General features: G+C 32.7%; 1 protein-coding gene and 1 long non-coding RNA gene across 3 annotated transcripts; one reads left to right on the top strand and one right to left on the bottom strand.

The window, feature by feature from the left end:
• Positions 1-22: 22 nt before the first annotated feature.
• Positions 23-20,758, top strand: LOC127737275 (uncharacterized). Of its 2 annotated transcripts, none has more exons than XM_052247829.1 (8): positions 23-439; positions 6,163-6,238; positions 9,530-9,694; positions 10,649-10,683; positions 13,125-13,224; positions 14,943-15,002; positions 16,253-16,377; positions 19,219-20,758. In XM_052247829.1, the coding sequence occupies exons 1-8, from the start codon at positions 170-172 to the stop codon at positions 19,504-19,506; spliced, it is 1,119 nt and encodes a 372-aa protein (XP_052103789.1). In that variant the 5' UTR covers positions 23-169; the 3' UTR covers positions 19,507-20,758. The 2 variants fall into 2 exon arrangements, with proteins under 2 accessions (XP_052103789.1, XP_052103790.1); XM_052247830.1 differs by having other exon boundaries at positions 13,125-13,209.
• LOC127737279 (uncharacterized) lies at positions 20,156-26,195 on the bottom strand. The gene is made up of 2 exons (XR_007999336.1): positions 21,730-26,195; positions 20,156-21,674 (listed from the first exon to the last, which is right to left on the bottom strand). It is a non-coding gene; the product is annotated as an uncharacterized LOC127737279 (long non-coding RNA).

Raw genomic sequence — 26,195 nt, forward strand, 5'->3', positions numbered from 1 at the left:
ATATCTATGTATGTACGTACTTACCTATCTATATACAATGCGCATGCCAATTTTGCAAATATGAAAACGTAATATAGAAGGTATGTTTAAATGGCGGGAAAAGCAACTAGCAGCTAGTAGCATACATACTTGGGCTTGATGCTTTTTCGACCAAACTTTTTATTTGAAAATGGATTTATACTCTGATGTTAATTATGTGCACGAAAGGTCGCCATGTCCTAAATGTCGAGTCAACATCGATACAGCAACACAAAGAAAACCATCACTAACTAGTTCGCAAAGAATTATTGTCTTGGCAACCATAGTTCTATTTATTTTATCTTGTGCAATTTTGGCATGCAATGTATGGATACTATCAGAAAACATAAACATCAGAAAAGAACTGTCCACCGAGTTACATAAAGCTGCATTACAAAGGCGAGTAGAAGACACTCACCGAGTAAGTATTAGGACATGTATATTTCTAGTCATAAAAGTAATTCTTTAACAAATACTTTTACAAATACAAAACTTTTTTTTCTTCTTTCTTAATTTTTGAATGCTAGTGGTTTGTCTTGCTTTTGTATTTTGAATCATTTTTTTTTAAATTTCTTTTTAGTTTCTTCTTTTTTTTGGAGGAGGGGGGGGGGGGTGGCTAGGGGGTCGCTTAAATAAGCTTCATTCTTCGTGTGAAATATTGTAAAATTGTATATATGAAAATGTCGGGGGAAAATTAATTTGTTTACAGCAGCTTAACTGGTATTATCTCCCTTTCCTTTGAATTCGTTGAAATCAGCCAAATTCTCCGGAACTAATTCACTTCCTCTTTCTTTTCTGTATATTGACTTGATTAACTGTAAAGTTAAATAAAATATTATTCAGAGCAATTCAGTTTTGATTTTTTTAATTATCTTTAAATAAATATTTACAATCATAAATCATCGCAGATAGTTTGATGCAACACTCTTTTGCAGAAAAAAAAACTTTTTAAGGAAGATGGCAAACAACAAATCAAAACATTAAGTGTACTTCATAGTGGAAGCTGCTAGGTATTCTGTGTAACGGGTTTTTTTTTGGATATTAAGATGTATATATTCATTTTTGGTTTTGCTTCAATTGACTTCCGTTATCTTTACTTTTTCGAGAGGTGTTTTTTTTTCATTGTATTTTCTTCCTTTTTTATGGGTTATCTTTATCGATCTATGAATACTTTGGAGCAAAAATGAAGGCAGCTTCATCTTAATGCTGTGCCCAAGGTGTTCAAATAAATAAGTAAACCTTTTATATTCATACTCAAATAATGTATATCATATTAATGGCTTAGTAAACCTGAACCGATTTAATCACTTCAAAAGTCGACATCACTAGGTCTGAGCACTAGGTAGTCAATTACTTCCTGTGAATGAAGTAAGTTTTATCCTTAACGAATTTGATCTCTAAAGCAGTAATTGCGAACTCTCCAAGAAAGACTTGACATCAATCCGGCTTTATTAGACATTTTTTTTTTCTCCTTTAAAAATTTAATTTTAATTTTCAGTTTTGGAACTTGCTTCGTTGTCGCTGCTTTTCGATTTTCCTCGTTCTTGGAATTGTTTTTCTAGATCTATAAGACTTCTCTATTTAGAAGTGTGCTTTTGATTTTTTTGGTACATTTCATTCATACATCTGTGAATTTTCGCCTATACAACTGTATTCACCCTTGATCAATTTCTGTGAAATTTACGTAAAAGTTATTTCGATTTGAAATTACATAAATGTGCGAAAATTGAGTGTAGTTAGTATATATCGCGATCAAAATATTTATGTAATTTGCGATCTCAAATCGAATTAGCTATATAAAAATTGCAATATGCAATGACTTTTTTACGACGTTCCATATATATACATAGAACTTAAATTATGACATTAATGCATAGGCTTACACAATGTACATCATCCACATCATATTGCAGTTCCCCTTTTACATAACACTACATAACTTACATTACTTACATATAGTTTTAAGCGTTGCAGTATAAGAAATAAAGTAGATACGCATTTTAGCGTCACGAAACATAATAGGATAAATCAGTTTCATGTTTAAAGACAATATAAATACAAGGAGATATCCAGTAACAAATGACGCGGATGTAAACAACCATCAGGCACTGTACGCCCTTCGACAATAAGCAAAAGCGTATAGTAAGCTTTTGAAGGCCACGGCATGACAAAATATGAAATAAGTCGAGAGAAGAAGGGGTTTATCTTGGTTATTATGAGCACTCAACCCCCTCTTATTTCGATCAGTGGAATAACAAAATATTAATAACACACACACACTAGATTGTAATATGAAAATCAGCTAAGAAAAGTCAATTAACTTTATACCACTTGTCTCGTCTATGTGAAAAAGTAAATTCAGACGTTACATGTCTATAGGTGTATTTTTTTCAGCAGAGACAAGTAACCGCGCGTCGGACGAAACGGGTTGTCGAATTATAGGACCGTCGGACTTGAGGATTGTTGAATTTAAGGACTGTCTGATTATAGGTTGGACCACAGAAATTTCTATGATTTGATAAAATTGCACCTGGTTTTTCCGATATATCACATTCGACCCGACAAGAAAAATTATTTTTATTTACTATAATAATCAATATTTTGATTACCAAGTCGATTAATCGATATGTAACCTGTGATTAGTATACTTTAGTCAATATATTATGTCCCGGGTGTACCGTATCAAATGCAGTTATATTTTAAGGACTCGACAGCTGGCCTGCAATACACTTATAATTTTAATATCCATTCTTTATCTAATTACTTTAATATTTATGGCATTTATAATTTTGCCGAGGTCAAGTACGCCTTCACATTCTTGTGTTTGACGACTGGAAACATGCTAGAGTTGCACCTGCATATAAAAAAAACATAAACCGGTCAACTATAGACCAATCTCATTAACTTGCATTAGCTTTTCGGCATTCTCAATCTTGCGAAACACAACTTCTCTCCTTCATCCAAGAACTTCAATCCACAAACAATTCAAATACACAAACAGATCTTATAATAATGGACTTTGCAAATGCCTTTGATAAAGTTCCTCATCGTCACTTGCTCTAAAGTTAAATCATTTTGGTATCAATGGAAACACATTAAACTGGATCTCTGCATTTCTCTCCAACCGTACTCAGACAGTTGTCCTGGAGGGAAGATCATCATGCAAGCACAGTCCCAGTCACCTCTGGGGTTCCACAAGGTACTGTCTTAGGTCCAGTCCTATTCATGGCCTATATAAACGACCTTCCAGACTACCTTACTCATAGCAAACTAAGATTATTTGCTGATGACAGTATCATATACATACCAGTGAAATCCCAGGGTGACTGCCTCAAACTGCAAGCTGATCGATCTTGATGCAGCAGCGAAATGGGGAGTGGACTGGCTGATGGCCTTCCACCCAGACAAGTGTACTGTTCTATCTGTCACAACTGAACGTCAACCTTTACAACATAACTACACTCTTCACAATCATATTTTAGAAACTGTTACATCTGCTTAATACCCAGGCATCACACTACAGTCAAACCTAAAATGGGACAAACATATATATAGATGACAATATCTCCAAAGCAAATAAAACACTTGGCTTTCTAAGGAGAAACCTGAAAACATCTAACCAAAACATTAAGAGCCAGGCATACCAAGCACTTGTCCGTCCCAAACTCGAGAACTCCTGATCGGTTTGGGACCCCCACACCTCAGAATCTATCTCGAATATGGCAAGCCGTTCTCGTCAAAACTATGTTTAAACCATTTTTCGAAAAATTTACACACTGAGAATTAAAAAAAACACACTGAGATTAAAAAACCTAAAAACACACACTGAGAATTGAAAATTACACACTGAGATTTCATAAAAACGCACTGAGATTACAAAAATTGATAAACACACACTGAGAATTGAAAATTACACACTGAGAATTGAAAATTACACAATGAGATTTCAAAAAGACACACTGAGATGAAATAAACTGAAAAACACACACTGAGAATTTAAGATTACACACTGAGAATTTAAAATTACACACTGAGATTTGTGCGCACTTTTTATGCGCACATATCAAATTAGCATACTTAATCTGAATCTATTACAAGCTTAAAACAACTAGGGGACAGAACTCGTTAGTCCTTCAATTTGGCGCTAAATGTTTTATAAAAAACATTAAAAATACAACGTATAGAAAAACTACGTTATTAAAGACCAATAGAACAAGAAAAATACCCACTTACTCTCATTACAAAATATAACCATATGGTGAAAAACTTTATTAAAATTATAAGAAAACATTGGAACAATCTGCAAAAATACAAACAATGCAGTGAATTTTTTTCCCAAGTGTTTATTATACAATGGAAACGTAAAAAAATATAAAAGATACTTTGCGAAATCAGGATAACAGTTGAAAGACTTTTGAAGAGAGACCATGCTTAAACAGTTTTAAACAAAAAATCCCGATATACTGTTAGTAATCATCTGAATTATAGGCAACAAACTTATGAATATGAGTTAGCAAAAAAAGTTGTTAAGTCTTGAAATTTATTACGAATGTTGGTTATAGGAACCGCATTTCATTATAATGACAAGAGTTCGGGAGACCAATATATTAATCTGTTGAATTATTCATCTCATGAATATTCATTAGTAATTTGCATATTAATCTCAGTGTGTATTTTTGAAATCTCATTGTGTAATTAACAATTCTCAGTGTGTGATTTTCAATTTATTTCATCTCAGTTTGTCTTTTTTTAAATCTTGGTGTGTAATTTTATATTCTCTGTGCGTGTTTTTCATTTTTTTAAATCTCAGTGTGTAATTTCGATTTCTCAGTGTGTTATTTTAGGTTCTTAAATCTCAGTGTGATTTTTTAATTCTCAGTGTGTAATTTTTTTCGAAAAAATGGTTTAGACATAGTTTTGACGAGAACGGCTTGCCATACTCGAAGGCAGAGATGGTCCAAAGGAGAGCTGCTCGGTATGCCTGCAACAGGTATCATAACACTAGCAGTGTATCAAACATGCTTAACACACTCAACTGGCCACAATTAACACAACACAGATTATGTGCATGCCTGGTTATGATGTACAAGATCACACATCATCTTGTTGCTATACCATCTAGCACAATTCTCATTCCATCAGACTCAAGAACCAGAAAACATCATTCACACACCTTCAGACACATCTATACACCCAAAGACTCGTACAGATTTTCATTTTTCCCATACACAATAACGCAATGGAATCTTCTACCAACTACAGTTGTTCATTCACTGACAGTCAACTCGTTCAGAGAGCAGCTCACATATGCTGTTCTCTCTACTCTCATCTAAATAGCTTCATCTCATGTACATAGTTTTAATCGCTAAGCCTGTTCTTTCAACCGTTTGTATATAACTTTATATTAACTTGTTGTAAATAAATGGGCCACGCATGCACCAGTTATGGATCATCATGGAAGACTGGAAAACTTAAAGAAGAGAAGTTTACGTTAAGCAATTATATGCGGTCTGGGAAATAGATGTATATCTTGTTTATAATTTTTGACGGTTGTAAAGGCGACCGCTATTACCACGACGTCTAGGAGTCGTGTCACAAACTAAGGTTACTATAGATAATCGGAAAAAACCTGTCTATATATAAACAACACATATTACTCGATTAAATCAATACTACATATTACCGTATCTAAAATGCTGGCAAAGGAAAAAAAACCACTAAATAGCGTGCGTCCAAAGCGCTTTTCTGGATTAACCTTCATCAGGAACGCCGATACCCAAACAATATCATAAGTTTTTCCGAAAATACTCGTACTTTACAAGGTCAAATATCTTTTATATAATCCTTTTACTAATGTTAAAAAGACAGGGAAGGATAAGATATATCTCTGATAAATATAAATACTTTATTTTAGTTGTTTAAAATGTAAAAAGATATTGTCTTGTCATTAGATATCAAAATGTTGACCTCGAGGTCAATTGTCAACGCCTAGATATGTCTATACGTCCGTTTCAGCTAATGCGTAGAATGCGAACTATTGTTTCTGTTTGTTTGCTTTTATCAAATTTTATTTCATGTTACAAATGTATGCCTTAAAGATTAAGTTATGTCTGTTCTTCCAAATTTTTCATTTACTCCTAATAGGGTGAAGACAACGATGGAGGTTACAATCACGTGGTTTTGAAACGGAATGCCCAAAAGAAAACCAAAACGAAGAGAGGTATTATATATAACTATTGCACGAGATTATCTTTGAAACTTTTCGAAAGTATTTGTTATTAGTAAAGACGATGCAAGTAAAAAAAGCTTCCACAATACAAATATAAAAAAAAAATGTTTGATAAGTTTCAGAGGACATTTTTACACCCCTAAAACACCAAAGACTGGCACTCAAATTGTTCCTCCGCGCTTATGTTAAGCTTTTTTTGTTTTTGTGTAAAATCTTAAACGTATGCATGTATGCATTTACTTGCAAAACGTAGCATTGTCTTGCCAATATTTCGTGACGAATCAAATTTTCGTTATATAGAGTCACTATCTCAATATAAGAATAATATACGTGCAATATGTCATTCTAACAAAAAAAAAACAACATTAGTGCCAAAACATTTTTTCTGTGGTCCTAGAAATTTAAATATCCCCTTTGTTTTTATCCTTCAGTGGTCGTGCACAAAGTCTTCGGCCTTGGCTGGTATTTTCGCATGGTCAATGCTAAACACAGCACTTCAAGTTTCTTTAAAATTTAAAGTTTAAATAATTACGCAATACAATATGTCTATATCGTAACATAATTCTAATATGATTTGCATATTAAGGCATACGTTTATATGGTTGGTCGAGAGGGCTTCCGGTAGTGGCTCTTGAAGTTATCTATTTTTGGATAGACGACGTTGACGGAACTACTGTTTGAACCAATGTAAACAAGATGGCGGCGATAATAACACAAACCGGCTCGACGTTATAAATATCTATTTTCACTTCGCGTTCATCGTTAAATTAAATAATAAACACAAAACATTTATTTGAATGATAATGAGATATTTTAGTAGTTAATTTTTTATCAGATTTTAGCAAATTTTATGGAGTACATTTTTTTGCGTTAACCAAAAAATATATTCATGCGCCATGCCAATTCAATGACACAAATATACAATTTACTGAGATAGAAGTTACGAGTGGGGAAATTAAATTCCTTATCTCCAAATTTTGAAGAATTATAAGGATTAAATGAACTTTTAAAGGAATTTATTGGTGTATAAACTGGAACAAGTCACTCACAAACATATCTTATATTCTTGTCTTTCATTTTTGCTTATGTTCTTTGTCTATATGCCTTTTTGTTTGTCTTTGTTGACATATTTGTTTGCTTTTATAGTGATTAAGATTATAACACAATGTTGACTGCTTTACCCTTTTTCTTTACATTTTTTCTCCTATGATGTCTGTTTTTTTTTTTCGTTCACACATTGTTGTCAATATAATAGAATTTTATGCGATTGTCATACAAGTGAGAGGTTTAGCTAGCTATAAAACCAGGTTTAATTCACCATTTTCTACATAAGGAAATGCCTGTATCAAGTCAGGAATATGACAGTTGTTTTCCATTCGTTTGATGTGTTTGAGCTTTTGATTTTGCCATTTGATAAGGGACTTTTCCTTGGAGTGCGGTACTTTTGTATTTTACTTTTTATCATAAAAGTCCATCGGACATTTATTTGTTTGTGAGTGAACTGGTCTAGTTTATACATCAATAAATTCCGTGAAACAGGCGTTTAATCCTATAATAAATTTAACACAATCTATCTACCATCTACACCAAAGTCCCGCTATGACAAAACATCAAGATGTAACAACAAAACATCAAGACGTAACAACAAAACAGAACCGCTGACGGAACAGAATCACAACGATGTGCGGGAGGAACTAGATTTTAGAAATCGCAACTCTATCCCGTCAAATCTCAACTCTATCCCGTCAAATCTTAACTCTTCCTCTTCAAATCTCAACTCTTCCTCTTCAAATCTCAACTCTTCCTCTTGCAATCTTGACTCTACCTCTTCAAATCTTGACTCTACCTCTTCAAATCTCAACTTTATCCCGTCAAATCTCAACTTTATCCCGTCAAATCTCAAGTCTATCCCGTCAAATCTCAACTCTTTCCGGTCAAATCTCAACTCTACCTCTTCAAATTTCAACTCTATCCCGTCAAATCGCAACTCTATCCCGTCAAATCTCAACTCTATCCCGTCAAATCTCAACTCTATCCCGTCAAATCTCAACCCTATCTCTTTAAATCTTGACTCTACCTCTTCAAATCTCAACTCTATCCCGTCAAATCTCAACTCTATCTCTTCGAATCTTGACTCTACCTCTTCAAGTCTCAACTCTATCCCGTCAAATCTCAACTTTATCCCGTCAAATCTCAACTCTACCTCTTCAAATCTCAACTCTATCCCGTCAAATCTCAACCCTATCCCGTCAAATCTCAACTCTATCCCGTCAAATCTCAACCCTATCTCTTCAAATCTTGACTCTACCTCTTCAAATCTCAACTCTATCCCGTCAAATCTCAACTCTATCCCGTCAAATCTCAACTCTATCCCGTCAAATCTCAACTTTATCTCTTCGAATCTTGACCCTTCCTCTTCAAATCTCAACTCTATCCCGTCAAATCTTGACTTTATCCCGTCAAATCTCAACTTTATCCCGTCAAATCTCAACTCTACCTCTTCAAAAATCTCAACTCTATCCCGTCAAATCTCAACTATATCCCGTCAAATCTCAACTCTATCCCGTCAAATCTCGACTCTACCTCTTCGAATCTCAACTCTATCCCGTCAAATCTCAACTTTATCCCGTCAAATCTCAACTTTATCCCGTCAGATCTCAACTCTACCTCTTCAAATCTTGACTCTACCGCTTCAAATCTCAAATATATCCCGTCAAATCTCAACTCCACTTCTTCTAATCTCGACTCTACCTCTTCAAATCTCAACTCTACCTCTTCAAATCTCAGCTCTACCTCTTCAAATCTCGACTCTACCTCTTCAAATTTCAACTCTATCCCGTCAAATCTCAACTTTACCTCTTCAAATCTCAACTCTATCCTGTCAAATCTCAACTCTACCTCTTCAAATTTCGACTCTGCCTCTTCAAATCTCAACTCTACTTCTTCAAATCTCAACTCTTCTTCTTCAACTCTCAACTTTACGTCTTCAAATCCCAACTCGTCTTCTTCAAATCTCAACTCTTCCTCTTCAAATCTCAACTCTTCCTCTTCAAATCTCGAATCTTCCTCTTCATATCTCGAGTAATGGAACAATAATAGTACACGAAGGAACGTACAATGAACATTGTATTCTCCCTTTTTTAAATTTTCTTTCCCAAATTTGATATAAAATCTACTTTGTGTCTTTCCTTTCAAGCAATCAATTGATGCGCGTGTTGATTTATAGTTCAAATTAAATAGCTCCAAAGAAAATTATACCCATTAAATTTATTTCAATGTCAGCTCGCAGATGTAAGTGCAGAGGGAGGCGTGGAAAAAGAGGACCTCCCGGACCCAAAGGTGATACAGGGGAGAAGGGTGAATCTGGTACAGCAGGGGAACAAGGACCAAGTGGTGCTCGAGGTATAAAAGGAGATCCTGGTCCTGTGGGAATACAAGGAAATACAGGTGTGTATCATTTAATGAAAATAAATACAAAGTATTACTCCTGTGTTAACTAAATTCTAATAAGTCTGGGTATAAAATGTACCAACATTGGAGTGAAAAATACAAATTAAAGATTGGCAATTAAATATCTTCAAGCTTTGTATACTCGTTTATACAGTGGAAATATCTTCAAGCTTTGTATACTCGTTTATACAGTGAAAAGATCCTCAAGCTTTGTATACTCGTTTATACAGTGAAGAGATCCTCAAGCTTTGTATACTCGTTTATACTGTGGAAAGATCTTCAAGCTTTGTATACTCGTTTATACAGTGGAAATATCTTCAAGCTTTGTATACTCGTTTATACAGTGGAAATATCTTCAAGCTTTGTATACTTGTTTATACAGTAGAAAGATCTTCAAGCTTTGTATACTCGTTTATACAGTGGAAAGATCTTCAAGCTTTGTATACTCGTTTATACAGTGGAAAGATCTTCAAGCTTTGTATACTCGTTTATACAGTGAAAAGATCTTCAAGCTTTGTATACTCGTTTATACAGTGGAAATATCTCCAAGCTTTGTATCTCGTTTATACAGTTTGTATACTCGTTTATACTGTGGAAAGATCTTCAAGCTTTGTATACTTGTTTATACAGTGGAAATATCTTCAAGCTTTGTGTACTCGTTTATACAGTGAAAATATCTTCAAGCTTTGTATACTCGTTTATACAGTGGAAAACAATTTATTTGCTTTACTGTTTGTTTGCCAGTTCGGCATTAAATTTGATATGTCTGTTCGGTAATATTTTTGATATGCCAGTTCGTACGTTCCACACAACAATTAATTTGTCAGTTTTGGTCTATGTTTTATATTCCAGTTCGATACTTAATTAAAAGGACACGAGTCATTTATTTCAAAGAAAATTAGGTAACATTTATCATCTTTTGATTCATTGATTTGTATTCATTATTTAAAGGACCAAGAGGGGAGAAAGGTGAACCTGGAAAATTGGTAAGTACAGTAGTCTTATACAGACTTTTTTATATATATAATTGCTATTGTACCTAACGAGTTAAGAAAACCTTACATGATAAAAACCCAGAATATCATTAAAGACCGTATGCTTATCGAAAACTATTTATTTTCTTTTTTGTGTTGTTTGGTTGCTGCCCTTTACGTTCACCACACTTTATAATTATTCATAAATTCCTTTACATGAAGCTATGAATATTATTAACAGACTATACCAAATATCTAAAACTCAAAATTTCTTCATGAACCAAAATACAAGAAACATCGACAACTTATGAACAACTATCTATTTTCATGAAACAGGACCGACACTGAATATATTGCAGTGTTAAATAGGACCGACACTTACATATTTTCTATGGTTTAATAGGACCGACACATTCATATTTTCTATCTTTAAATAGGACCGACACATACATATGTTCTAGTGTTGACTATGACTGACACATACAAATGTTCTAGTGTTAAATAGGACCGACATACCATATGTTGTAGGGTTAAATAGGACCGACACATACATATGTTGTAGGGTTAAATAGGACCGACATACCATATGTTCTAGTCTTAAATAGGACCGACATACCATATGTTGTAGGGTTAAATAGGACCGACATACCATATGTTCTAGTGTTTAATAGGACCGACACATACATATGTTGTAGGGTTAATTAGGATCGACACATACATATGTTCTAGTGTTAAATAGGACCGACACATACATATGTTCTAGTGCTAAATAGGACCGAAACATACATATGTTCTCGGGTTAAATAGGACTGACACATATATATGTTCGAGTCTTAAATAGGACCGACATACCATATGTTGTAGGGTTAAATAGGACCGACACATACATATGTTCTAGGTTTATATAGGACCGACACATACATATGTTTTAGTGTTTAATAGGACCGACGCATACATATGCTCTAGTGTTAAACAGGACTGACACATACATATGTTCTAGTGTAAAATAGAACCGACAAATACATATTTTCTATGGTCCGACACATACATATTTTCTATATTTAAATAGGACTGACACATACATATGTTCTCGGGAATATAGGACCGACACATACATATGTTCTCGGATAATATAGGACCTTTTCTATGGTCCGACACATACATATGATTTATGGTTAAATAGGAGTGACACATACATATGGTCTCGGGTAATATAGGACCGACACATATATATTTTCTAGGGTTGAATAGGATCGACACATTCATATGTTCTAGTTTATGTAGAACCGACACATATATATGTTCTGGGTTAATATAGGACCGACACATACATATGTTGTAGGGTAATATAGGACCGACACCTACATATGTTGTAGGGTTAAATAGGAACGACACATACATATGTTGGGTTAAATAGGACCGACATACCATATGTTTTAGGGTTAAATAGGACCGACACATACATATGTTGTAGGGTCAAATAGGACCGACATACCATATGTTGTAGGGTTAAATAGGACCGACACATACATATGTTCTAAGTTTATATAGAACCGACACATATATATGTTCTCGGGTAATATAGGACCTACACATACATTTGTTCTCGGGTAATATATGACCGACACATACATATGTACTAGTGTTAAATATGACTGACACATACATATGTTCTGGTGTTAAATATGACTGACACATACATATGTTCTAGTGTTAAATATGACTGACACATACATATGTTCTAGGGTTAAATAGGAACGACACATTCATATGATGTAGGGTTAAATAATATCGGCAAATACATATGTTATAGGGTTAAATAGGACCGACACATACATATGTTGGGTTAAATAGGACCGACACACCATATGTTGTTGGGTTAAATAGGACCGACACATACATTTGTTATAGGGTTAAATAGGACCGACACATACATATGTTGTAGGGTCAGATAGGACCGAGACATACATATGTTATAGGGTTAAATAGGACCGACACATACATATGTTATAGGGTTAAATAGGACCGATACATACATATGTTATAGGGTTAAATAGGACCGACACATACATATGTTATAGGGTTAAAAATGTCCGACACATTCATATTTATATAGAACGAACAGATAAGTTACTGAGAAAAAGGACAATATTTATCAATATCGGTAATTATGGACTACCAAAATACAGCTACATGTAAAAACAATCAGTAGAATATAATGCTCTGATATGAAACTAGCTCTTCTTAAATCAAACTAGCTCTTCTTAATTCAAACTAGCTCTTCTTAAATCAAACTAGATCTTCTTAAATCAAACTAGCTCTTCTTATATCAAACTAGCTCTTCTTAAATTTGTTAATTTTTGCTTTGATTATGTTATTATGTATATATTAATCACGTATTTTTTATAATGCAGATAATTAATTTATTTACAGCCTATTATATGTTGTTTCAGATGAAAATAAAAGCATCTCATTATACCTCCGACTTCGATCGTGACATAGACCATAAGGACAAGATCTGGGAAAAGAATGAGAATGGTTATAGAATATATGGTGCACATCATTCACGTTTTAGATTTATCACCCTTATATTTTCACTTTAACTTACTTCTCTCAATTTATAAATAATATAAGCATACTTCATTGTCCTGAACATGGATTTGCCTTGCCACTGAACGTTAAACCGCCATTCATAGTCATTATCATACTATTGTAAAACGAAGTCAATAACTTTGTAAATGTCAAATATAAAATATGATTTTGTATATATAAATCATCTCTGAGGTGAAATTGAAAAAATAAAGAATTACAAAAAACTATCCGACTGATATAATTGGTCTGCCAAACTCTTCTAATAGTGTAAAAGGCATTTACATCCGGTTTTATACAATTGACTAGTTAAAATCACCCATAACATTCAGAAGGAAGAAGAATAAAGTAGCAAACACTACACAAATATCAAATAAAGAACTGAGATAACGTCTTCATCACATTTTTTTTTTATAATTTCACAGTTATCGGTAAACAATATAATTATCATGACTCCGTATCTTAAATGTTCGTAGCAATAGACATCTCCCACATAACTCTATCTAAACCCTCCGTATCTTAAATGTTCGTAGCAATAGACATCTCCCACCATAACTCTATCTAAACCCTCCGTATCTTAAATGTTCGTAGCAATAGACTTCTTCCATCAAAACACTATCTAAACCCTCCAATATATGAGTTCCTTACTCTATACCAGAACTTTTACTAACATTTATTAACGCACTCCTGATTATATTAAATAGATGCTGAAGTCTGACAAGCTTTTTGTAAAGTTAATACATCAATAAGGTAAATGTATCAACTAGGAAACATACTTCATATGAGATATTGCGTCACTAAATAAGTTTCTACGTGATATTACTGTTGATGCGACTTTCACTTTATCTTTTATTTTTTGGCATATAATTCTTTTGAATATTGTATGATGAATTTTCGTTAATGACTAGAAAGTACAGCAACAAATCATGATTAAAAGATGTAAAGTTTTTTTCCTTTTATTATTAACGAATTATTTCATATGTATTTTTACTACGAAAAAAAATCATATAAAATATGTCACGTGTTTTGTAGAGTTTCCTTCATAATGTATTTAACTTTATTCATTGTTATCATCTAAGATTTCCATATATAAGAAGTACATTCGTCACATTCATACTTATTCCTATTTCAGAAGCTTATTATAACTTGTACAAAAAACGGATGCCTTTCTTTATAGTTCGATTTCCTTTCGTCTGGCGTACCAACTTTAAAGCCTGGTATCTTTGTTGAGTTTTTATATCTTAACTGAATTGAGAACCATCAGTAAAATTATTAATACCTGTTAAAACGTATGTAATTATAAAGGTTTCATAAAAAATTTTAACGAATCAGTTTAGTTTGGTGTTATTTGGACACACACTTATATACTTTTTTAGGTAAAACTACAGATGTGTTCAATCATATAAATTGGCGTCGTAATCAATCTACGATTCGCAATAAATTAATGAGTCACTTGACGAAGGGCCCGGGATTTCAAATTATTTGTGAAAAACACTTTTTTATTGTTAATTTGGTTCAGGAATATCAAAAAGACCTGCTATCACCATTTTATCCGTACCAAGTAAAAAAATAAAAAGATCCGTGTCCAACTGATTCCTCTCAAACTATCAAAATGTGTTTGTTGGTTTAATTGTTTATTTGTAAAATAAATCATTTGAATAAATTAAAAATTTGTTTTGCAGTGGAATGCAACACACTATGGCATGGTACAGTCTGTAGAAATAGAACATATACGAGTTTAAGTAAGTAGCAGGATAAACATATCTATACAATAACAATACATCAACTATTTTATGTTAATATGTTTACATTTAGGTTTTAGACTGGTTTTTTTTCTCGAAATCCACTTAAATGTTATTATTCATATATCATTTTAAAACAATCTGCAGAGGTTCACGAACTTTTTAGATACATTGCAAATTATCGAAACTGATATAATGAGAAGAATTCAGATCATTTATTTAAGCTAAATTGTTTGAAAATATTTCTGAAACGAAAAAAACCTTACTATAAAAAAGAAGATGTGGTATGATTGCCAATGAGACAACTCTCCACAAGGAGACCAAATGCCATAGAAATTATCAAGTATAGGTCACCGTACGGCCTTCAACAATGAGCAAAGCCCATACCGCACAGTCAGCTATAAAATGCCCCGAAATGACAATGTAAAACAATTCAAACGAGAAAACTAACGGCCTAATTTATGTACAAAAATGAACGAATAACAAATATGTAACACATAAACAAACGACAACCACTGAATTACAGGCTCCTGACTTGGGACAGGCACATACATACAGAATGTGGTTAGCGGGATCCCAACCCTCCCCCTAACCTGGGACAGTGGTGTAACAGTACAACATAAGAACGAACTATAAAAATCAGTTGAAAGAGGCTTAACTCATCAGATGGATAAAAATACAAATACTACAAATACAAGTGGACGTGGCCAGGTACTTGTACATCCAAACAACAAAAAGACACTAAGTACAGATCTGAGAGTACTCGCAGTTACTGACAGTTAGTTCAAAGCCACTAACAACTAATAAAAAAAATCATGCATCTAAGACTAAATTATCAATCCGTACACATCCAACATCCAATAGCTTCTTGTGTTATGAGATTGTCATTGACGGATAACCCACATCTCCCGTTTAGATATTTTTTTTTAATTTTACCAAAATCCTCCATAAAGTTGTTCAGAAAGGGGTGAATAATTGTCATAGACTATGAACGTTTCATTTCTTTGTAATAATGTGTAAAAAGGTTATAATGATTGCGATAATTGTTACTTAAAACATCTGTTCATGATAATTTTCAAAATGTGTACCAATCATTTAACCAAATAAAAAACCAAATAGTTTATTTTCAAAATTAATAAACAAATATCTACCTTAGTTTTTTTACAAAATTTCGACATCATTTAATTTAAAATCTGATGTTGATACACTTTAAACAAAAATATATAAGGTTATAGCTATGTTATTTTCAGAAAACAGTCAGACTATGACATTTCTAGAGAGATCAAATTGGAATAATGTCGAAAATCCATTTGATGATACAGAAAAAGGAAAATATAAAGCGAAAGAAACAGGGATATATCTTGTTTACTTCCATGTATGTATATGATTAAATACAATGCATCAATCATTTAAGCTGCTTACATGTTTTATCAAGAACACTCACAATCAAAATCTCAGAAAACTTGACAATGAGCCACAGTTGTCAGTAGCCACTTAAATAATGTAAACACCTTTCTTATAGACTTTTCTGTGCTTATAGTTTCTTCTTTCTGTTTGTGCGGAAAAAACAATGTTTTAGAAGGTCATAGATACAATTATTCAGGAGCGTCTAAAACAATTATTACCGAAGAAAATTCACATTGGTTACTAAGAATGCAATGCACTTTAAATGAACATTACATAATATATATTGCCTAATATTTGAAATCAATGAATGCCATTATAAAGAAGCTTATTGCAAAATATCATTTAGGTTTTATTAAAAAAAATTAAATGTACACCAGATGAAATTTGTCCCTATTGTCATCGTCTTTGTATTATACTATTATTAAACCTCATTGAAAAAAGTTGTAGGTCAAATCACAACGTGACAGATTGTCATAAAACGGTTAGTTGACCGATAAGTTATGTAATATAGATATGAAGCTCAATTATCGTCACAACCAATTTAAAGGCGGGGTTCTTCTTACCATTGCGGATCACGTGAGATGATTATCCACGGTTTTTGGAGGGGTTAGTGCTGCTCAGTCTTTAGTCTTCAAATAAGTGTTTTGTAGACTGTTGTCTTTTCGTTGTTTTACGTGTTTTTAGTCATAGTTTTTCGGGTCTCTCTCGAATTATGAGTCAAGATTCTCCCTTTGGTATCTTTCGCCTCTTTTTTTAAAGAGTTTGGATTTTATTTCTCCTTAGATCCACATACTGATTGCTTGACTGGTAGAGCTTTAATTAATGACCGGTTGCAAATATCTCATGTATATTCAGGACAAAAAATTCCAAAAAAAAAATATTAACGAAATGACTTGACCTAAGGACACCAATAATGAGGAAAATTCAGCGGTTGTCATTGGTTGCTGTTTTTCATATTTGTTTTTCGTTTATTGTTTTAAGTATAAATCAGACCGTTTGATTTGTTCCACATATTGTCACGCCGATGCCTTTTATAGCTTACTTTTCAGTATCGGTTTTTGCTCATTTTTCAATCTCTGAATTCTTATACAGAATACATTAGAAAAGATATTAGGATTACTAGAACGTGGTATGGGATATCTTATGATCTGAAATATCTTAAAGCAACATACTTGGAGTTTTACTTAAAAAGAAAAGACTTTTGGTTAATTTACTGAAGACAACAATTTTTTCTACTAACAAAATCGGAAGTAAGCAATATGAAAAATACAAAAATTACGTTTTTTTAATGGTTTGTAATTGATCTTATGGAATATAGTTCTTTTAAATGTCAATTATTTTCCATGTACTTCTTATTTGAATCAATGAGGTATTTAATAAATAAATCTTTAACATCTAAAACAAGAAAGAATTAAAAACCAATTGTTCAGAGAACAATTGAAGGTCTTTCCACTTCTTACGATTCATTTTGATATGAAAATATTAAAATACGGTTTAAAGTGTCATATACAGTATTAAATGATACCTTAATGTACGCTGATTCCAAAAATATATGGTTTCTAAACATTTTATTGAAATAAGGGAGATAATTTGTTACTTTCGGTTTAAAAAATGTCACTTCCTGTATTATTTGATAGTTTACTTGACACTGATTCCAAAAATATATGGTTCTATATACTTTAACATCAAATAAGTACAAAACAAAGCTACTTCCGGTTAACACAAAGTCATTTCCGGTTGGATTTTCAAGCTCATGTAAATTGCAACCTAATGGAAAGAGTCACATGGCTTTATAGTGTCTAAATGTGAAGTTAAAGCAAAGGTCAAAATCTAGAAAGTCAATTTCAACTTTGACCTTGAGCTCAATTTCAAGGTCATAAACCAAGAACCTTTAATCAAATTACCCTACGTCTTTATTATACTTGGTAAATGAGTTATACCACCACACATGTAGTTTTAGATATAAAAAGGGAGAAAACTCTCCTTTACGGTCGACGTACCCTTGCAATCAAAATTTACGTGTTACGACATGTCACAACTAACAATTAAGTAAAAATAATTTGTCGATATATGATACGGTTTTTGGAAAGAAGTGAAAATAAGCCAAAATCAAAATTTAAAATATGACCTTGACCTTTGACCTTGACCTAATTTTCATTTTTTTGGACCAAGGACCTCAAATCCGAAAACTTTAGGTCTCTATCACTTATGATTTACCAGTTACAAATGTAAATCATATATATGAAATGCATAAGGGGAAATAACTCTCATATGGAGTCTACGGAATGCTTCGGTGTAAACCAAACTCAACATCCTGAAGATATAGGGAGCAATTTGGTAAAATAAATTTGTAGTAATCTTTTACGGTTGCGAAGGAGTAGTGCTTGGGAAGATAACTCGTACAAAATAAAGTATTTTATTTAGCGGTGTCAGTTTTAAAAGCGTATTAACTGTTCGATATCATATACCAAAAATCTAAGCGACATATTTGGAAACAACAATACAGCGGAAGAAAAAAATTAGGCAGAAGAAAAAAAAAATAAACAGAACAAAAGCAATAGGTCTTTCCACGGAAAAGTGGAAAGACCTAATAATCTGCGATCGCTATTTTTACATACAAAACATTGTTTAATTCAAAGATATACCTGTGATTTGTCAAATATTTGTAATTGAATGCATTTAAAAAAAAAATGGATTAGATTGCTCTGGCTACTGAATATTTTTTTTTTTACAATATCTCGAATATTTTTTTTTGTAATTAAAACCGGAAAATAATTGGGAGAATAAGATTAAATATATGTTTTTGTAGGTTGTATTCAATAATGTTTTGTCCAGGGAAGAAATAGCTATCATACATCATCGGCATAACCCAAACACGGACACTGTACTGAGGTGTGTTGAAGGCAACGGCAGTTATGTGCATGGACCAAAAAGTCATAAAAACAAAAAGATGAAGACTTGCAGCATAACAAGTGTACTATTCGTTCAACAGAACGATGTTTTAGAAATACAAAACAAAATTGCTGGTACAACCATTGACCTCACGAAGGATGCTACATATTTCGGAGCAGTTCTGTTATCAAATGTTTCTCAATGATCTCGGTTTTTTCATGCTTCAAATAGAGATTTTTTTTATTAACTCAAAAGTGTTTTAAATTTATTCGTCAAATACAAATATTAGACTTTAACAAATAGTATAATAGAAATTAGTTAAACGTCTAATTGTTTTTTTTTTAGTTAACAAACACATTCCTGTGCACACTATAGTAATTAATGACTTGATATTTTTAGAAGACACTGTTTGCGAGTATTCATCATATATTTATGATTGCTTATTCACTTAGTATTTGTTGTAAGCTACATGTGGAATATCAATTATTATGTCATGTCTTTCTCTGCTAATCAAAGATTAATTTGTTATTCTTTAGAAGCTGTTACTTTTACACTGAAATCCTTTATATCTTAACTTGGTTCTTTAGAAAATACCTGACCAAATCAAAGTTATACCGATGTTATGTTAATATCTCTCAAGACAAGCATAGGAGTGACATACATAAACTATTTTCACTGAATTTCTGTAATACCGTTGTTTGTAAGAGCATTTCTACAAAACATAAATGAAAAGTAAACAGATGGAAATAATTTTTTATAGCTAATTTTTCTTATAAAGATCAATAAAATGTTGTATACTTAATAACTTATATACGGTGCAATTAATGGATTATATAAGTAATTAATACTGGGGGGGGGGGGGGGGGGTATTTTTCTCTTTTGTCTCTCTTTGCAAATGAGAGTCTGTAATACTGAAAGAGGTGTTTATCAATGCAATATATTTATAATGAAGAAAAGAAATGCTTCACAAATTTAATTGGTTTTTCTCTCAATATTATAATCATAGTTCTATCTTCTATTTTGTGTGTGTTTCCTTGCCAAAAAAAAGATTTTATTGATTTTCAATTTTCTACTTTCACTCGGTATTTTGCGAAATAGTGGCAACACATCCCATTAGTACTCTGATGTTACTGCATTTAACATATAACAGGATACATATGTCCATCTTTGACCACAAATAATCTTAAAAATTTACGTTTGGAAAAATTGCTCCTACATGGCGAGCGTACAGACATCCAGTCTCGTTTTTATTTAGTCTTACTGTGATCGTAAAAGTTTATCATATTTATATACTACTATATTTAAAGTTGTTGTACGTCTCAAATAAATACTTGTCTATTTTGAGATTTTCTATACAAATCTGTTCAGATAACATATCTCTTGACCTAGTTTTTAAACCGTCCTTTGTCAACTTCATGTAAAGATTTTATCATGTGTAAATAAAATTCTGTTTTATATTTGGTTATTATAAATTAACATGCAGACACTGAAAAAAGTGTTTAAGGATTTATATCACGAATTTCATTTCTACGTCATTGAACTTATCTTTCTTGTTCAAACATTTAAGTAATCTGAATTGTTAATAGTTAATTAACTCTTCGTACGTGTTACCGTGATCTAAACTATCATTGTTTCAAGTTGCAACTGAATGTCATAGTCTGATTTTATTACACATTCAGTTATCATAGTAGCAGAAAAACGTATATGTGCTTTATATTTCCTTCTTTTCAAATTCATTTTCTTACAAAAATATTGACCATTGTGCAATGCATTCATAACTCGTGTTGCTGACGGCTTTCTTAATAGTAACACATAGCTTTACACGCATCTAAGATATGCGAGTGCACATATTTAAATCTTTGAATCGCTTACTTTCAAACGTTAGTTATACCTTTTTAAGAAAAGTCATTTAACAAAATATTAATACGAGTAGCAAAGAGAATTTAAACTATGTTTGAATTTTGATTTTATGATAATGCTGACGTCTAGGCAAAATGTCTTTCACACACAATACTTAAATGTTCTTTTTTTAAAAGATAAACTTATTATCGTTAAATATAGAAAGAAAATACTTAACACTATAATTTTGTCTCTTGCATATCGGTGTATGTTTTGGTTAACAATGGTGATCAACCTAAAATCAAACCAAACAGAACGGTTTTTATCGTTAGCTGCTTCTGCCAAACATTACATAATGATCAGTGTGAAAACCAGTGTCATAAACAATCCTCTCCCACATACTATACAGAACCCCTTTGATTCTTGTTAGTATCACTCAACAATGGTCTCCCACATATTATGCAGAACCCCTTTGATCCTTGTTAGTATCACTCAACAATGGTCTCCGACATTTTATGCAGAACCCCTTTGATCCTTGTTAGTACATTCAACAATGGTCTCCGACATATTATGCAGAACCCCTTTGAACCTTGTTAGTATCACTCAACAATGGTCTCCGACATATTATGCAGAACCCCTTTGATCCTTGTTAGTATCACTCAACAATGGTCTCCGACATATCATACAGAACCCGTTTGATTCTTGTAAGTGTCACTAAATGCTCTCTCTTGTTAGTGCAACTCAACAATACTCTCCCATGTTCGTGCAGAACTCCTTTGATTCTCTTGTTATTGTCACTCAACAATGCTCTCACTTGTTATTGTCACTCAACAATGCTCTCACTTGTTAGTGTCACTCAACAATGCTCTCACTTGTTAGTGCAACTCAACAATACTCTCCCATGTTCGTGCAGAACTCCTTTGATTCTCTTGTTATTGTCACTCAACAATGCCTTCTCACATATCATGCAGAAGCTTTTTGATTCTTGTTAGTGTCATAAACAATGCTCCCCCACATTCTATGCATAACCCTTTTGATTCTTGATAGTGTCACTCAACAATTTTCTCCGTCGTTTTAAAAGAACATATCCAATCATTGTCAGTGTCATTTACGATGCTCTCCCACATATCATACATAGCCTTTTTCAAATCAGAATCCTTGCTATGTTGTGTTCTTCAGTCTTTAGTTTCGATGTTGTGTTTTGTGAACTGTTGTTTGTCTTTTTGTCTCTTTCTTTTTTTGCCATGGCGTTTTCAGTTTATTTTCGTCTTGTGAGTTTTAATGTCCCTTTGGTTCTTTCGCCTCTTTTGGCCAGTGTCACTCACCATTATCTGTCATTTTAAAAGAGCATTTGTGATCATTGTCAGTGTCATTAACCATGCTCTCCCACATATCATGCAGAACCCTTTTAATCCCTACCAGTGTTACTCAGCAATGTTCTTATACATATTTAACAGAAAACTTACTATCATTGCCCGTGTAATTAACAATGCTCTCTGAAAAATGATTTTAACGATCATTGCCGGTGTCAAGCAACAAAGCTCATCCACATATTCCAACGCAAACTTCCAATCCTTGCTAGTGTCACTTAACAATGCTTTTCCTCACTAATTATTATACATAAGCATTACACTTCCAACCATTGCCTGTGTAACTCAAATCATCTCTTCCACATATTTACAGAACACTTCTAATCCTTGCTAGTGTCCCCTAGCAATGTTCCTCCACCAAATTATTTAAAATATTCCAATCATTGGCAGTGGAACTACACAAAGCTCTTTCACATATTATACAGGACACTTCAAATTCTTGCAAATGTCTCTCAACATTGTTTTTCACATATCATACAAAACACTAGTAAAAAATGTCCAACGACTAATTCAACAGAACCATCCAAATAGCATCGATTTCACTCACCTTAATGATACCACCTATTTACAGAACCCAAAAAAGCATACTCAAAATTAGTTCAACAATGCCCAATTAGTAATTCCATCGAAATCACCGAATATCATCTGCGTAAATATCAAGATTTCAACTTATTATTTTACAAATCCCAAACTGTAAGGTCTCACTAACATGTACTTTTACTTGTCCATCTTAGATATTTAGTCGTCTGCTCTGTTTATTTTACTGATTGTGTCCTATTCCAATTTGTGATATTTTGACTAAGTGTGGATTCACATAGATGGTGCACCAGAAGCCGCTTCCCCTATCGACGTTGACTGAGTGTGGATTCACATATATGGTGCATTAGAAGCCGCTTCCCCTGTCGACGTTGACTGAGTGTGGATTCACATAGATGGTGCAACAGAAGCCGCTTCCCCTGTTGACGTTGACTGAGTGTGGATTCACATAGATGGTGCAACAGAAGCCGCTTCCCCTGTCGACGTTGACTGAGTGTGGATTCACATAGATGGTGCACCAGAAACCGCTTCCCCTGTCGACGTTGACTGAGTGTGGATTCACATAGATGGTGCATCAGAAGCCGCTTCCTCTGTCGACGTTGACTGAGTGTGGATTCACATAGATGGTGCATTAAAAGCCGCTTCCCCTGTCGACGTTGATTGAGTGTGGATTTGCATAGATGGTGCATCAGAAGCCGCTTCCTCTGTCGATGCACCCGGTCTCTCTTCATATGGAATTCATGCGATTTCTCTCATGATCATTTTTTATTGTTAACTTGATTTGTATTTTCTTACATGATTCATGAGAAAGAAAAATCAGTGAACTACTGTTGCCTAAATTTGTCAAACACTGTTTTTCATGCAACGGTCATAATAAAAAAAGAAGTGTATTTCTCCAGTAAACTCCAGTACCCCCTTAACTGATTTTTTTTGCAATATAAAAATGTATACCATTATTTATATTGGGTGTAATGAATGTAAAAGAAAGCTAAACCTCGAGCTAAGCACATATTGTTTATGTCATTGTGTTACAAAAAATAGATTTGTTTGTCTCCATTTACTCCATTTACCGTTTTAGGCTTTGTACTTAAATTATGTGACCGAATTAAATGTTCACATTTATGCTTTGTCTCAGTATTATATACACGGTGTATAACAATTTGATAATTAATTATATTACATTGTTTTAGCAACAGAAGGTATCAACAAGCACGTTTTATCTTTTAAAGCTCATATTTTAAGATTTAAAAATGGTATTCCTACCTACACTTCCTTCCTTCTTCCAGAAGAATATTTCCGCCAAGAAATAGATCTCTGCTTGGTTATGTGTAAAAACGGTATTGAGTGGGATATAAAAATAAAACTATAGGGAAATCCCGCACTATTAAATATACCCAGGGAAATTTTCAATGATTACCTATATTAGATATACATTTACCATCATATCCCTATAGTGGAAGTTTCAGTTAAAATTTCCGCAATATGATATAAACAACATAAAGCTTTTGGGGTTCTTCAATTTGTAAGAATAGTTTGAAGGTAAGCTATTTGTTTCTAATCTAATGAAAATAACTAAAACATTTTTTTTAATATATCGATATCTGTCTTTATGCATTTTTTTGGAGAATACATATTCATCCAGGATACAAATAAAAGTTTTCTTAACTTGTTTTTGTAACCAAAATATATTCTTAAATGACGAAATGCACATTTTGATAAAGGCAAATCATATCAAAACTAAATAAATTTCGGAAATAATGTATTTTATTTTGGTAATGTCAGTCTTGCATCCTTACTAGTTTATTTTACCTAACCATGATAAAATATTTGTAACATTAAACCAAAGGTTAACAACCTAGGCCACAGGTCAGTTGCATGGTCAACTAATAGTGGTCAAAAGGTCATATGGTTATATGTAAACATATACTGCTTTTCTTTGTATTGTATGTCTCTGAAGGATAATGTACTGGTAGTGATAAATTGTACAACAAAGTAAATGTCATTTTTCTAGTGCTCTTGAGTGACCACATGTTTTGATCTCGTTTTGCAATAGATGCAACTGCGGACAAATCTACAAGTTAGTGTAATGGATTGAAGAATGCAGGTTTACATGTACAATATGCAAACCTTCACGACAAAAGCTATCAAAACTGTCTCCTCGTTTTCTTTGATATACATACTTGACATTTATCTGACCCAAATAACGACAGACGTTTTCAAAATGGTGTATAAAATAATTCATATGGGTAATTTACATATATTTCGTAGTGTTACATGGTATTGTTTGTTATAAAAAAAAAGCAAGTAGCCATTGCATACTGACCACGGTTATTAGTAAGTAAATTGTTGTCTTTCTTGTATTCTAAGTTCCTTTCTGTAATGTGGATTAAAATTTGTATTCGTTATTCTATTCAGAAATCTTTTGATTATGCTGCTTCTGTTATAGTTAACAGTTTGGATTTGATATTGTTTTTATATATTTTGGGTTTTTTAGGTACCTTGTGACAATTTTTATCAGGAAAACGCTTCAAACACTATGGTATTTTCCACTTTACGTTTAACGCATTAAAAGGTTTTTTATGAGGCATTTTACAAAATTTGAAACATATTGAATATCATTAAATTTATAATAATTTTTGATGACTTTGTACAATTATGTTTTTAAAAAATGAACGAAGATTATAAAAATAGTTTTACTTTGGAATCTTTACTAGTCTAGATTTTTTTTTAATTTCCCCCCAAAAAAAATCATTGTCTTTCCAATCGTATTATATTTCTTTCTAATTAAAAAGACCCTTCGATACATTAATGAAACTATTGTTTCAAATGAAAATAGGAATATAACCAGATATCAATCAGAAAAATCTAAAACATGTGATATATCAACTAAACGTTAATAAAGAAATGTTATTATTCTTTAAGGTGCAATTGAAAAACGACATTTATATTCAATACAAATAATGTTGTCAGTTATCTTAAAAATAAAAATATATATTGAGTATAAACATCTTAGTTTATACAATATGCTTGAGCTTAAGTACTAGGATTTTCTTGACTAACTATGAAACAATCCTGCATAAAACCCACACAGTAGGCATACATCAATATATAAATATTCATATATTTACTATAGACATTTATGCTATTG

Source organism: Mytilus californianus, unplaced genomic scaffold, assembly GCF_021869535.1.
Source record: "Mytilus californianus isolate M0D057914Y unplaced genomic scaffold, xbMytCali1.0.p SCAF_4, whole genome shotgun sequence".
Lineage (NCBI taxonomy): Eukaryota > Metazoa > Mollusca > Bivalvia > Mytilida > Mytilidae > Mytilus > Mytilus californianus.